Here is a 14,508-nt window from a genome sequence, read left to right as displayed (position 1 = left end):
CAAGAAAAATCCCAAATACAAAATCTAACAGCACACCTAAAGGAAATGGAAGCAGAACAGCAAAGGCAGCCTAAACCCAGCAGAAGAAGAGAAATAATAAAGATCAGAGCAGAAATAAACAATATAGAGTCTAAAAAAACTGTAGAGCAGATCAACGAAACCAAGAGTTGGTTTTTTGAAAAAATAAACAAAATTGACAAACCTCTAGCCAGGCTTCTCAAAAAGAAAAGGGAGATGACCCAAATAGATAAAATCATGAATGAAAATGGAATTATTACAACCAATCCCTCAGAGATACAAACAATTATCAGGGAATACTATGAAAAATTATATGCCAACAAATTGGACAACCTGGAAGAAATGGACAAATTCCTGAACACCCACACTCTTCCAAAACTCAACCAGGAGGAAATAGAAAGCTTGAACAGACCCATAACCAGCGAAGAAATTGAATCGGTTATTAAAAATCTCCCAACAAATAAGAGTCCAGGACCAGATGGCTTCCCAGGGGAGTTCTACCAGACGTTTAAAGCAGAGATAATACCTATCCTTCTCAAGCTATTCCAAGAAATAGAAAGGGAAGGAAAACTTCCAGATTCATTCTATGAAGCCAGTATTACTTTGATTCCTAAACCAGATAGAGACCCAGTAAAAAAAGAGAACTACCGGCCAATATCCCTGATGAATACGGATGCAAAAATTCTCAATAAGATACTAGCAAATCGAATTCAACGGCATATAAAAAGAATTATTCACCATGATCAAGTGGGATTCATTCCTGGGATGCAGGGCTGGTTCAACATTCGCAAATCAATCAACGTGATACATCACATTAACAAAAAAAAAGAGAAGAACCATATGATCCTGTCAATCGATGCAGAAAAGGCCTTTGACAAAATCCAGCACCCTTTCTTAATAAAAACCCTTGAGAAAGTCGGGATAGAAGGAACATACTTAAAGATCATAAAAGCCATTTATGAAAAGCCCACAGCTAACATCATCCTCAACGGGGAAAAACTGAGAGCTTTTTCCCTGAGATCAGGAACACGACAGGGATGCCCACTCTCACTGCTGTTGTTTAACATAGTGCTGGAAGTTCTAGCATCAGCAATCAGACAACAAAAGGAAATCAAAGGCATCAAAATTGGCAAAGATGAAGTCAAGCTTTCGCTCTTTGCAGATGACATGATATTATACATGGAAAATCCGATAGACTCCACCAAAAGTCTGCTAGAATTGATACATGAATTCAGCAAAGTTGCAGGATACAAAATCAATGTACAGAAATCAGTTGCATTCTTATACACTAACAATGAAGCAACAGAAAGACAAATAAAGAAACTGATCCCATTCACAATTGCACCAAGAAGCATAAAATACCTAGGAATAAATCTAACCAAAGATGTAAAGGATCTGTATGCTGAAAACTATAGAAAGCTTACGAAGGAAATTGAAGAAGATTTAAAGAAATGGAAAGACATTCGCTGCTCATGGATTGGAAAAATAAATATTGTCAAAATGTCAATACTACCCAAAGCTATCTACACATTCAATGCAATCCCAATCAAAATTGCACCAGCATTCTTCTCGAAACTAGAACAAGCAATCCTAAAATTCATATGGAACCACAAAAGGCCCCGAATAGCCAAAGGAATTTTGAAGAAGAAGACCAAAGCAGGAGGCATCACAATCCCAGACTTTAGCCTCTACTACAAAGCTGTCATCATCAAGACAGCATGGTATTGGCACCAAAACAGACACATAGACCAATGGAATAGAATAGAAACCCCAGAACTAGACCCACAAACGTATGGTCAACTCATCTTTGACAAAGCAGGAAAGAACATCCAATGGAAAAAAGACAGCCTCTTTAACAAATGGTGCTGGGAGAACTGGACAGCAACATGCAGAAGGTTGAAACTAGACCACTTTCTCACACCACTCACAAAAATAAACTCAAAATGGATAAAGGACCTGAATGTGAGACAGGAAACCATCAAAACCTTAGAGGAGAAAGCAGGAAAAGACCTCTCTGACCTCAGCCGTAGCAATCTCTTACTCGACACATCCCCAAAGGCAAAGGAATTAAAAGCAAAAGTGAATTACTGGGACCTTATGAAGATAAAAAGCTTCTGCACAGCAAAGGAAACAACCAACAAAACTAAAAGGCAACCAACGGAATGGGAAAAGATATTTGCAAATGACATATCGGACAAAGGGCTAGTATCCAGAATCTATAAAGAGCTCACCAAACTCCACACCCGAAAAACAAATAACCCAGTGAAGAAATGGGCAGAAAACATGAATAGACACTTCTCTAAAGAAGACATCCGGATGGCCAACAGGCACATGAAAAGATGTTCAGCGTCGCTCCTTATCAGGGAAATACAAATCAAAACCACACTCAGGTATCACCTCACGCCAGTCAGAGTGGCCAAAATGAACAAATCAGGAGACTATAGATGCTGGCGAGGATGTGGAGAAACGGGAACCCTCTTGCACTGTTGGTGGGAATGCAAATTGGTGCAGCCGCTCTGGAAAACAGTGTGGAGGTTCCTCAGAAAATTAAAAATAGACCTACCCTATGACCCAGCAATAGCACTGCTGGGAATTTATCCAAGGGATACAGGAGTACTGATGCATAGGGGCACTTGTACCCCAATGTTCATAGCAGCACTCTCAACAATAGCCAAATTATGGAAAGAGCCTAAATGTCCATCAACTGATGAATGGATAAAGAAACTGTGGTTTATATACACAATGGAATACTACGTGGCAATGAGAAAAAATGAAATATGGCCTTTTGTAGCAACGTGGATGGAACTGGAGAGTGTGATGCTAAGTGAAATAAGCCATACAGAGAAAGACAGATACCATATGGTTTCACTCTTATGTGGACCCTGAGAAACTTAAAAGGAACCCATGGGGGAGGGGGAGGAAAAAAGGAAAAAAAAAAAAAAAAAAAAAAAAAAGAGGTTAGACTGGGAGAGAGCCTAAGCATAAGAGACTGTTAAAAACTGAGAACAAACTGAGGGTTGATGGGGGGTGGGAGGGAGGAGAGGGTGGGTGATGGGTATTGAGGAGGGCACCTTTTGGGATGAGCACTGGGTGTTTTATGGAAACCAATTTGGACAATAAAATATTATATAAAAAAAAATATGTGAGTATATGATTTATAGAATTGTTTACTGTATAGGAAACAATCCTTGTACATTTTTGTTTTGCCAGCCCTTTAAATAAAATACATATGCTTCCTGAAGTTATCTCTAATATATGCTCTAAGATATAGAACTTGGATGGTGAAAATGTGCAGGAATCCCAAATTTCCTTACATGGTGCTTTAGGAGCAACACAGTTTGGCATATAGGCTGAGACATCTATGTTTTGTTTTTAGCATACTATTGTAAAGCAGATACGAGATTTTGCATGAATAGAGTTCTCAAAGTACAAATATTGATCTTGACTGTTCAGAACACTTTTCCTGAGGTATAATCTTAGATGTTATTTGCAGTGTGGGGTATTTTCCCCTTTTAAAGATGCAATCTCAAGAAATGCATCAAACTGGCATGAAATGAAAATAAAGTCATCTGAAAGATTTCACAAACATGAGCTATCAACAGAGAGGCAACAATAGTTGCAGAATACTCTACTGGATTTCTCTTTGAAAGGTGATGTGAACATAATTCCTTTTAAATATAACTCTCCATTCTAGTGGGCATTATGTTTTTTTTTTAAAGCAACTTTGCATAAACTGCAGTACACCTTCAAGAATATAATTAGCACTAAATCCACACTTGAATCAATCTGTAACCAAACATCTTGATGGTGACAGAGACTTCATGGTATTCTGCAGTTTCCATTATAAACAGCAAAACAAATACAATTAAGAGATGAATATAGATACCAAATTATATTTTATAGCAACATGTTTTATTATGTACCCACCATCTTCAGCTAGATAAACTACAGTATCTTCCTTGTAGTTTGGATAAAGAGGTTCTATCTCTAGACCTGTTGGGATGTACACTGGCTCAGGATAAGAAGGAGTCCAATCTGGGGGAAAAAAAGAGAAAACATTATTTGGATATTACTTCAAAATAAAACAGGAAATGTTTTTAAACTTTATTTATTTTGAAAGAGTGAGTGAGAAGGGGAGAGGCAGAGAGAGAGAGGAAAAGAAAGAGAATTCCAAGCTGATAGTGCAGAGCCTGATGTGGGGCTCAAACTCACGAACTGTGAGATCACGACCCAAGCCAAAAACAAGTGTCAGATGCTTAACCCACTGGGCCACCCAGATGCCCCAATAAAATAGGAAATTTTTACCATATATTTTCAAATTATTCATTGGTATTTTTACTCTAAAATTTAGTGTTTTATGTAGGGCTAGATTTTACCAACGGTTCATTGAAAGTGATAATGAACACTGCCACACTGTAACAAAACCCGTAACATTTCATTTGTACTTTGTTCTAAATTATTAAAGTGAGTAGCTCGTGATTATTTTGTGTCATTAAGGATTTCATACTGAAGATCCCATTTTCTTGAGCATTTGATGACTTTTTGACCCACCTCTGGGAATCCTGCTCCACCTTTTGTTCTCCCTTACCCTGCCTCTTTAGCCTCCTGCTTGACAATCGTTGTCCTCTAAGCTTATACATGTTCAGATTTCTTCTATCTTCTCAAAGGAAGGCTATCCTTGAACCCCCATTTTCTTCTTTAGCTATACCAGCTTTCCTTCTCTTCATTATTTTTAGAACCAAATTTCTTAAAAGTTGTCTAGACCATGCTGTAATAAATGACTTATTTTTGATCAAACTTTTGAACACGTCCTATTTGACTGAAAAAAGTACTGCACAGCCCAGCTGCCCTAGTAGTTCCCACTTTTTAGCGGAACAGAATTTGGATGATGCATTCTCCTCCTTTCCTTTTATCTTTAGCTGATATGTGTCAGACATGCATGGCTGTGGAAATATGTATGCTCCAACAGAGGGAGCCATACTCTATGATCCCAAATATATTCATTAGAACAATTTTTTAAAATGTGGTGATAAGAAATAAGTATTACTTGACGTTTTAAGGATTGTGTACAACTGCTTTAGCAATAGAAGTGTATTTGACATGAATATGGATCAAGTCTAGCTACAGAAAAAGAATAGAACAGAATATTGATGCAAATATGCATGAATACACATAGTAGCATTAACACACAGTGAAATAAACTGATAATAAATCATAAAGAAAATTATAACTAAAGAGTGAGCCTCTCATTATTTGAAAGCCTTAATCAACACAAATCAAATTTAATCATGAACTACTAACATAGCATTGATGCTGACAATTTTGGGGATTTCAACTATTTACCTTTGTGCATGTTTATTGTCAAAAGCTGCATGATTTCTTTAATTCTTAATTAAAGAAACAGAGATTTCATTAATCCGTTTATACTCTTCTTTATTTACTAATAAATAGTCCTATTTGTAAAGAAGTATGAAACTTTACCACTGGAATTGGATAAAGAACTTATACAATAGGAACAAGTTTGCAGCTTATCAAAGTACCCTTATTGAGAACCATATTTTGAGAATCGGTCTAACCCACTTCAATCTAACTTTTGCTCTACTCCATGAAAACTGTTTGCATCATATTTGACAGACTGTTGGATGGATGAATGGATAGTTGAACAACTCCGATGGGATTCTTATGTACGCATCCCTTAAATTCAAATAATGTAATACTGACTTATTGCCATAAATGCTTTCTATCTGACAATACCTTCCCTGCAAAGAAGCTTGTTTGGAGCTAAAATTGTTTAAGCAGAGATATGGGCTGGGAATGGAAGTATTTCCAGATTTTTTGAGAAGTAATCCATTAAAGAATTTCACCTGTGAGGGACTTAAACATCAAATGGATTCCTGATATAGACACTTCTTTACTGCTATCTAGTGGTAACTTTTGCAGGTGTCATTAAGCCAAATAGCCAGGCAAGTTCTATACCCTTTTAGAATCTTCCTATTATCAGAATCTCCTGCCAGACTTTTTGATCTTTTCCATTCAAAACACTACTTAAAGGTGGTGGAATCACTGTCTCAAAGAAATTATATGTCTGTGTATAACAAATGTTTTGCTTCCCAGTTCTCTTAAAGCTGCAAACTTTTGAGGTACCAAAATAGCACTGCTTCAACAATGGACCAGCATGAAATTGCTAGCATGGTTCCTCTGCCCTTGTGTTCTCTTACAGATCCAGCCCACCCAACACATCCTCAGCAGGAGTCCATCCAAAGCAGTACCACAAGCACGGCAGTGTGCAATCAGCCCTGACAGGGGCCAGCACCACCCCAAAGTGCCTCCTTCCCTGAGTAAATGGGGAAGAAAATCACACATACCAGTTCAACTGCTGAGGGCAGGTATATGATCTGACTGCAGGTCCCACCCAACAACAAAAGCCTCCCAGGGGACCACACAATGAGAGTACCCTGCAGGTTGGTGCTATACACCTCTGGAAAACACCTAGTCTGACTCAACTCAAGCCCAATGTAGCCCCAGACTGGCTCACTAACAACACAGGGACCAAACCCCATCCACAATAGGGAAAAAAGAACCAATGCAGACTGATGGCAAACATGGCTCAGCCACAACAGTAGGGTGCATGTAACATACATAGGAGACAACTCTGAAGCGCCAGGTTCTGTTGAACAGGGGACAACACACTACAGGCCACTACTTTTAAGAGCAGGAGATGTAGCTGACTTTTCTAACCCATAGAAACAGACACAGAGAGACAAAATCAGGAGACAGAGGAATATCTCTCAAATGAAAGAACAGGACAAAATCATAGCGAGAGAGCTGAATGAAACAGGTAAGTAATATGTCTGACAGAAAATTTAAAGTAATGGTCATAAAGATACTCACTGGAATTGAGAAAAGAGTGGAAGACCTCAGTGAGACCCTCAACAAAGAGACAGAAAACATGAAAAAGAACCAGTGAGAAATGAAGAACTCAATAAGTGAAATTAAAACTATGCTAGATGGCATAAACAGTAGACTAGAAGAAGCAGAAAGACAGATCAGTGACCTGGAAGACAGAGTAATATAATCAAGCTGAACAAGAGAAAGAAAAAAGAAAAAGAAAAATTCAAAATAAATTGAGAATTCAGTGACATCATCAAGCATAACATTCATACATAGGGATCCCAGAAGGAAAAGGGAGAGAGAAGGGGGAAGAAATTTTATCTGAAGAAATAATAGTTGAAAACTTCCTGAATCTGGGGAAGGAAACAGAAATTCAGATCCAGGAGGCACAGAGAGACCCCAACAAAATCAATCCAAGGAGTTCCACACCAAAACACATAGGAATTAAAATGACAAAAAGCAGTGATAAAGAATAATTTTTAAAAGTAGCAAGAGAAAAGAAAACAGTTATATACAAGGGAAGTCCCATAAAGTTTATATAAAGTTATCAGCTGATTTTTCAGCAGAAACTTTGCAGACCAGAATGGAGTGGGATGATATATTCAAAGTGATGAAAGAAAAAACCCTGCAATCAAGAGTACTCTATCCAGCAAGTCTATCACTCAGGACAGAAGGAGAGATAAAAGAGTTTCTCAGACAAATAAAAATTAGAGGAATTCATCACTAAACCAGCCTTACAAGAAATGTTAAAGAGGATTCTTTATGTGAAAAGAAAAGACTATAGAGGTGCCTGGGTGGCTTAGTTGGCTGAGTGTCCAACTTTGGCTCAGGTCATGATCTTGTGGTTCGTGAGTTTGAGCCCTGCATCAGGCTCTGTGCTGACAGCTCAGAGCCCAGAGCCTGCTTCGGATTCTCTCTCTCTCTCTCTCTCTCTCTCAAAAATAAATAAACATTAAAAAATTAAAAAAAAAAAAAAGAAAAAAGAAAAAAGAAAAGACTGTAAGCAAGAGTAAGAAAATATTAGGAAGCACAAAAGCAGTAAGATTAATTATATCTATAAAAATCAGTCAAGGGATTCACAAAATAAAAGGATGTAAAGTATGGTACTATACACCTAAAACTTGGGGCAAGGGGTGAGGTGAGGAGTAAAGAATGAGTTCAAACTTAAGCGACCATAACTTAATATATACTGCTATATGCAGAAGGTGTTGTGTACAAAACTAATGGTAACCATAAATAAAATACTAATAATAGATGCTACACAAAAAGTAAAGGAATCCAGGAATATCACTACAGAAAGCCAGAAAATAGTGAGACGAGAGAGCAAGAGAAGGAATAGAGAAGAACTACACAAGCAACTATGAAATGAGTAACAAAATGGTGGTGAATACATACCTATCAATAATTACCTTGAATTTAAATGGAGTAAATGCCTCAATCAAAAGACATAGGATGACAGAATAGATAAAAACGCAAGACCTATCTATATGCTACCTACAAGAGGCTCATTTCAGACCTAAAGACAGTTTGAATGCAGATTCAGTGTAGATTGAAAGTGAATGGGTAGAGGAAGTTTTATCATGCAAATGGAAGTGAAAAGAAAGCTGGGGTAGTAATACTTATATCTGACAAAATAGACTTTAAAACAAAGACTAACAAGACAAAGAATAACACTACATAATCATAAAGTTAACAATCCAAGAAGATATAATAATTGTAAATATTTATGCACCCACATGGAGCACCCAAATACAGCAAATAACAAACATAAAGGAAGTAATTGATAATAATACAAGAATAGTAGGGAACTTCAACACCCCACTTACATCAATGGATAGATCATCCAAACATAATCCCAAGGACACTTTGGACAACAAGGACAAGTGGCTTTGAATAACACATTGGATCAAATGGATTTAACAGATATATTCAGAACATTCCATCCTAAAACAGCTGAATACAATTCTTTTCAAGTACACATGGAACATTCTCCAGAACATATCATGTATTAGGCCACAAGTCTCAACAAATTAAAAAAGACTGAAGTCATACCATGCATCTTTTCTGACCACAATGCTATGAAACTGGAATTCTACAACCACAAGAAAAAAATATGGAAAACCCAAATATATGGAGGTTAAATAACATGGTACTAAACAATAAATGGGTCAACCAAGAAATCAAAGAGGAAATAAAAAAATACATGGAGACAAATGGAAATGAAAACACAACAGTCCAAAATCTTTGGGATTCAGCAAAAGCTGTTCCAAGAGGGAAGTTTATAGCAATATATGCCTAACTCAAGAAGCAAGACAAATCTCACATAAACAACCTAACCTTACACTTAAAGGCTAGAAAAGAACAAAAAAACCCCAAAACCAGTAGAAGGAACATTAGAGCAGAAATAAAATAGAATATAAAAAGACAACAATATAACAGACCAATGAAAACAGGAGCTGGTTCTTGAAAAGTTAAAAAAAAAATTGAAAAAACTTTGGCCAGACTCATTAAGAAGAGAGACAGAAGGGGGGAGGGAATGAGGGAGAGTAAGAGAGACAGAGAGAGAACTCAAAATCAGAAATGAAAGAGGAGAAATAACTGACATCTCTGAAATACAAGGGATTATAAGAAAGTATTATAAAAAATTATATGCCAACAAATTGGATAACCAATAAGAGATGGATCAATTTCTAGAAACATATAACCTCCCCAAACTGAATCAGGAATAAATAGAAAATCTGAACAGACTAACTACCAGTAATGAAATTCAATCAATAATCAAAAAACTCCAAACAAAAGTTCCAGACCGGATGGCTTTACAGGTGAATTCTACCAAACATTTAAAGAAGAGATAATACCTATTCATCTCAAACTATTCCAAAAAATAGAAGAGGAAGGGAGGTTTCAAAAGTCATTCTATGAGGCCAGCATTACCCTGGTACCAAAGTTGATAAAGGCACTACAAAAAAAGAGAACTACAGGCCAATATCTCTGATGAACATAGAAGCAAAGATCCTCAACAAAATAAACAATCAAATCCAACAATACATTTACCATGATCAAGTGGGATTTATTCCTGGGATACAAGGGTAATTCAATATTCCCAAACCATCAATGTGATACACACCTCATCAACAAGAGAAAGGATAAAAACCATATGATCATTTCAACAGATGCAGAAAAAGCCTTTGACAAAGTACAAAATCCATTCATGATAAAACTCTCACAAAGGAGGTTTAGAGGGAACATGTCCTCAACATAATAAATGCCATATATGAAAAACCAACAGCTAACATTATACTCAATGGAAAACAAAAAACAAGAAACAAAAGAAAACAAAACAGCACTGCTTTGAGTTCTCCTTGGGTCAAAGTCATGTCCCCAGGAGACTTAGTTAGCATTTACTATGTCACATGAGCACCAAATCAGTGCTGTTTGTGCCATTGTGTCTCTTGGATCATCTTATGAAGTTTTTTACTCTGGCCTTCAGCTCCTTTCTCCTTTGTCTTCAGGTCTAGCTTGGAGGGTTAATACTGAGATAACACTATGCCCTCAGCCCTATACCATACATTTCATTTTAAGGAAAAAAAACAAAAACAAAAATAAAACACCTCTCATGTTAAAGAAGACTCTTGAGGCCCTAACTACCAGGATAGCAGACAAGCCTAGACGTGTCTGAAAAGAGCTTATATTCAAGCTATAAACTCTATGCAAAAATAAATTTAGAATGTGACACTTGTAAGACTAGCAAATATTTTGTTTTAAAGCATTTGTTTGGTGTTTTCCCTCCTTGACTTCATTAGTTTAAGTTCCAATTTGTAAATGATACTATTCTTGGTAATAAGAGACTACTAGTTTCTCAGAAAGTCAATAAATATAAATTTAGAAAGTGTTTTCATGATGGTAAATCCAAATCTGTAGAATACATTTATTTGTACTATACCTATCATCTTTTTATGGAGGAAAAGCAATGAAAATTAACAGCTCCAGTACTGATTCAACCGTTTACAGCACTGATTTATTTATTAAAAACATTTTTTTAATGTTTATTTATTTTTGAGAGTGAGTAAGCATGAATGGTGCAGAGAGAGAGGAGGCGGCACAGAATCTGAAGCAGGCTCCAGGCTCCTAGCTGTCAGCACAGAGCCAGATGTGGGGCTTGAACCCACGAACCGTGAGATCTTCACCTGAGCTGAAGTCTGACGCTTAACTGACTGAGGCACCCATATAGCACTGATTTAAAAGCCTAAGTAGATGACAGTGAATATTGCATTTTTTTTCTCTCTCTTTTTTCTGTAAGACTTACCTGCCCTTCACCCTTGATTTATCCCACTTTTTGATGACAGACACGTAGTAGAAGGAAGTGATCTTATAAAACAGATGTCTAAGAGTCACAGAAAATCTCAGGAGTAATAAAACTTGAATTAAAGGTGCTTAATTTGGATGCTTTTGATAAGTATTTTTTATCAAACAAATTTGCTGTATAAAAATTTAAAAATATACTTTAAGCCAAAAGAAAATGAATTATCCATAATTCATCGCACAGATCTAAATATGAACATTTGGGTTTTTAGTTTCAGGCTTTGTCTTTTTCAACTATCCCATAAAGATGCTTCCAGCTACAAGTAACAACAATTCTTAAGGCAAACTGGCTTACACAGTAATTTATTATCTTACATATCTAGAAATCTAGAAACAGAGAGGATTCAAGGTCTGGTACAATCAGTGGCTCAATGGCCATTCAAGGCACAATGTATTTATGTCTTTCTACTTTGTCATTTCAGATCTGAGGTCCTCCTAAGGTTGGATCCCTTACTGTTGTAAAATGAGAACAATGTGGCTTTCAGTAAAACAGTGTCATGGACTAACTGACATATACTACTTAACTGAGGTGAAATGGATACTTGGGAGTCAACTACAATTCCTCTTGTATATTTTATCACTTTATGTATAAACTGATCATCAATTTTTCCCACCCCACCTAACCAAATATCTTAGCGATTTTTCTTTTTAAAAATTTTTAAATGTTTGTTTATGTTTGAGACAGAGAGAGAAAGAGCATGAATGGGGGAGGGTCAGAGAGAGAGGGAGACACAGACTCTGAAGCAGGCTCCAGGCTCCGAGCTGTCAGCACAGAGCCCGATGCGGGGCTCGAACTCACAAACTGTGAGATTATGACCTGAGCCAAAGTCGGTCGCTCAACTGACTGAGCCACCTAGCCTCTCCGATTTTTATTAATATATATAGATCTCCCTCATTTCTTAATAGCCGTGTAGAGTTCCCTAATATGGATTGCCATTACCTGACCACTGACAGACATTACAGTCATTTCTTTACTGACGGACATTTTGGTTCTAACAGTCTCTTTATACTACATTACTTATAATATGCCTTGATTCATGTGTTTGAATACCTGTGGGCTAGATACCTGGCAGTGGAAATGCTAAATCAAAGAACATGTGAATTTTACATATTGAAATATAAGGCACTATATACTGCCCTTAAAAATATATATTAATCTCATATATATATTTGTGTGTGCAATTTGTTTGAAGATAACTTTTCTTGGGGTGCCTGGGTGGCTCAGTTGGTTAAGCATCCTGACTTCGGCTCGGGTCATGATCTCATGGTTTGTGAGTTTGAACCTCACATCGGGCTCTGTGCTGACAGCTCAGAGCTCGTGCTCTCTCAAAAGAGAAATAAAAAAAATTTTTAAAAAGAATATAGTAATCTCATTTATATATTTGTACATGCAATTTGTTTGAAGATGAGTTTTCTTACTGACATTACAAAGTTATTTCATTTTTTTCCTCTATTAACTGCAAAAGGAGCCTGTTTAATTCTTGGAGGAATTAACCTAATGTCTGTGTATGGAATATCATTGGCTATCCCTGTAAACTTTGTCTGAGACTAGAAAATCTGTTGATATCTCCCAGAACTATATAGTATTTTATTAAAAGAAATTCTTTGGGTATTGATTATAAAAGATATTACTTTTCCAAGATTAATTTATGTTCCATATTTCAATGATTAATAGAAGGTTCAAAATAGATAATGGGCCAGATTTGGCCTGTGGACCATAGTTTATTATTACAAAGACTGAACTCCTAACCATGCTAGTATGTGTTTTTACTATTCAAGAAACCACCCCCAAACTTAGTGACACAAAACAATAATCATTTATTTATCTCAGCTACATGATTCTTCTGGTGGGTTAGGTTCACTCATTTATCTTGATAAGCTGCAGGTTTGGCTGGTGGCTAAACGATGTAGGCTAATCTTGGCTCATCTCTGCTTCATGCTCATCATACCCAGCAAGCTAGCTATGGATTGTTCCATGGTGGCTGGACAGGGTTTAAGAGAAAGCAGTATACAAAGACTTTTGAGACCAATAACCAAAAGGGCAAAGAATTTTATCAGTTGACGTAAAAAGCCAATGAATACACCTGTTGGTCAATTGCAGGTCTTCTTTGGAGAAATGCCTATTCAAGTCCTCAGCCTGGTTTTAAATCTTGTTACTTTTTTTTTTTTTTTTTGCTATTGAGCTGTAGAAATTCCTTATGTTGTATTTTAGAGATTAACCCTTTATCATACATATGGTTTGCAAATATTTTCCTGTTCCACAGGTTGTTTTTTCAGTTTTGATTGTTCCCTTTGCCACACAGAGCTTTTTAGTTTGACGTAGTCCCACTTATCTATTTTTGCTTTTGCTGTCTGTACTTTTGGCATGATATCCATGGTATCATTGACAATAGCAAGGTCTTTTTCCATATATTTTCTTCTAGGAGTTTTACAGTTTCAGGTCTTATGTTTAAGTCTTTAATCCATAATAAATTGTGAGGTTTTTTTTTTTTTTTTTTTTTTGCATACTGTAAGATGTTAAGGGTCGATTTCATTCTTTTTCATGTGGATATCCAATTTTCTCAACATTTGTTGAAGGGCTATCCTTTTCCCATTGTATATTCTTGGTACTCTTTTCAAAGATCCATTGACTGTATATGCATGGAATTATTTCTGGGCTCTCTATTCTGTTTCAGTGGCCTCTAGGTCTCTCTTTATGCCAGTGCTGTCCTTTTTTGATTACTCTAGCTTTGTAATACATTTTGAAATCAAAAAGTGTGATGTCTCCAGCTTTGTTCTTCTTTCTGAAGACTGATTTGGCTATCTGGTCTTTTGTGATTCCATCTGTCTTTTAGAGTTCTTCCCTTCCCCCTTCACTTCCCTTCCCTTTCCCATTCAGTTTTCTTCCTTCCTCCCTTCCTTCCTTCCTTTTATATTTTATTTTTTTAAAGTAGGCTTCACACCTAGGACAGAGCCCAACATGGGGCTTGAACTCACAACCCTAAGATCAAGACCTGAGCTGAGATCAAGAGTCGGATGCTTAATCACCTGGGCCACCCAGGCACCCCTAGAGTTGTTTTCTATTTCTATGAAAATGCCATTGGGATTTTGATAGGGATTATATTGTTAACTGATCTTCAGGGAAATGAAAACCAAAGCCACAGTGAGGTATCATTTCACACCTATTATGATGGGTATTATAAAAAAAAAAGTTCTGGCAAGGAAGTGGAGAAACTGGAATCCCTGTACACTGTTGGT

The 14,508-nt window shown here is 36.7% G+C and overlaps 1 protein-coding gene across 11 annotated transcripts in view; it reads right to left on the bottom strand.

Moving 5' to 3' along the window:
* AGBL3 (AGBL carboxypeptidase 3) overlaps positions 1-14,508 on the bottom strand; it is a 78,573-nt gene that overhangs the window by 54,233 nt on the left and 9,832 nt on the right. For all 11 annotated transcript variants that reach the window (XM_045495732.1, XM_045495740.1, XM_045495736.1 and 8 more), the window contains one exon: positions 3,946-4,053. In XM_045495732.1, coding sequence (XP_045351688.1) covers positions 3,946-4,053 — 108 coding nt within the window. The remainder of the gene's footprint in view (positions 1-3,945; positions 4,054-14,508) is intronic.

Source organism: Leopardus geoffroyi, chromosome A2, assembly GCF_018350155.1.
Source record: "Leopardus geoffroyi isolate Oge1 chromosome A2, O.geoffroyi_Oge1_pat1.0, whole genome shotgun sequence".
NCBI classification, from domain to species: domain Eukaryota; kingdom Metazoa; phylum Chordata; class Mammalia; order Carnivora; family Felidae; genus Leopardus; species Leopardus geoffroyi.
Note: the sequence above shows the minus strand (reverse complement) of the source record. Positions and strands in the feature narration are given on the sequence as shown.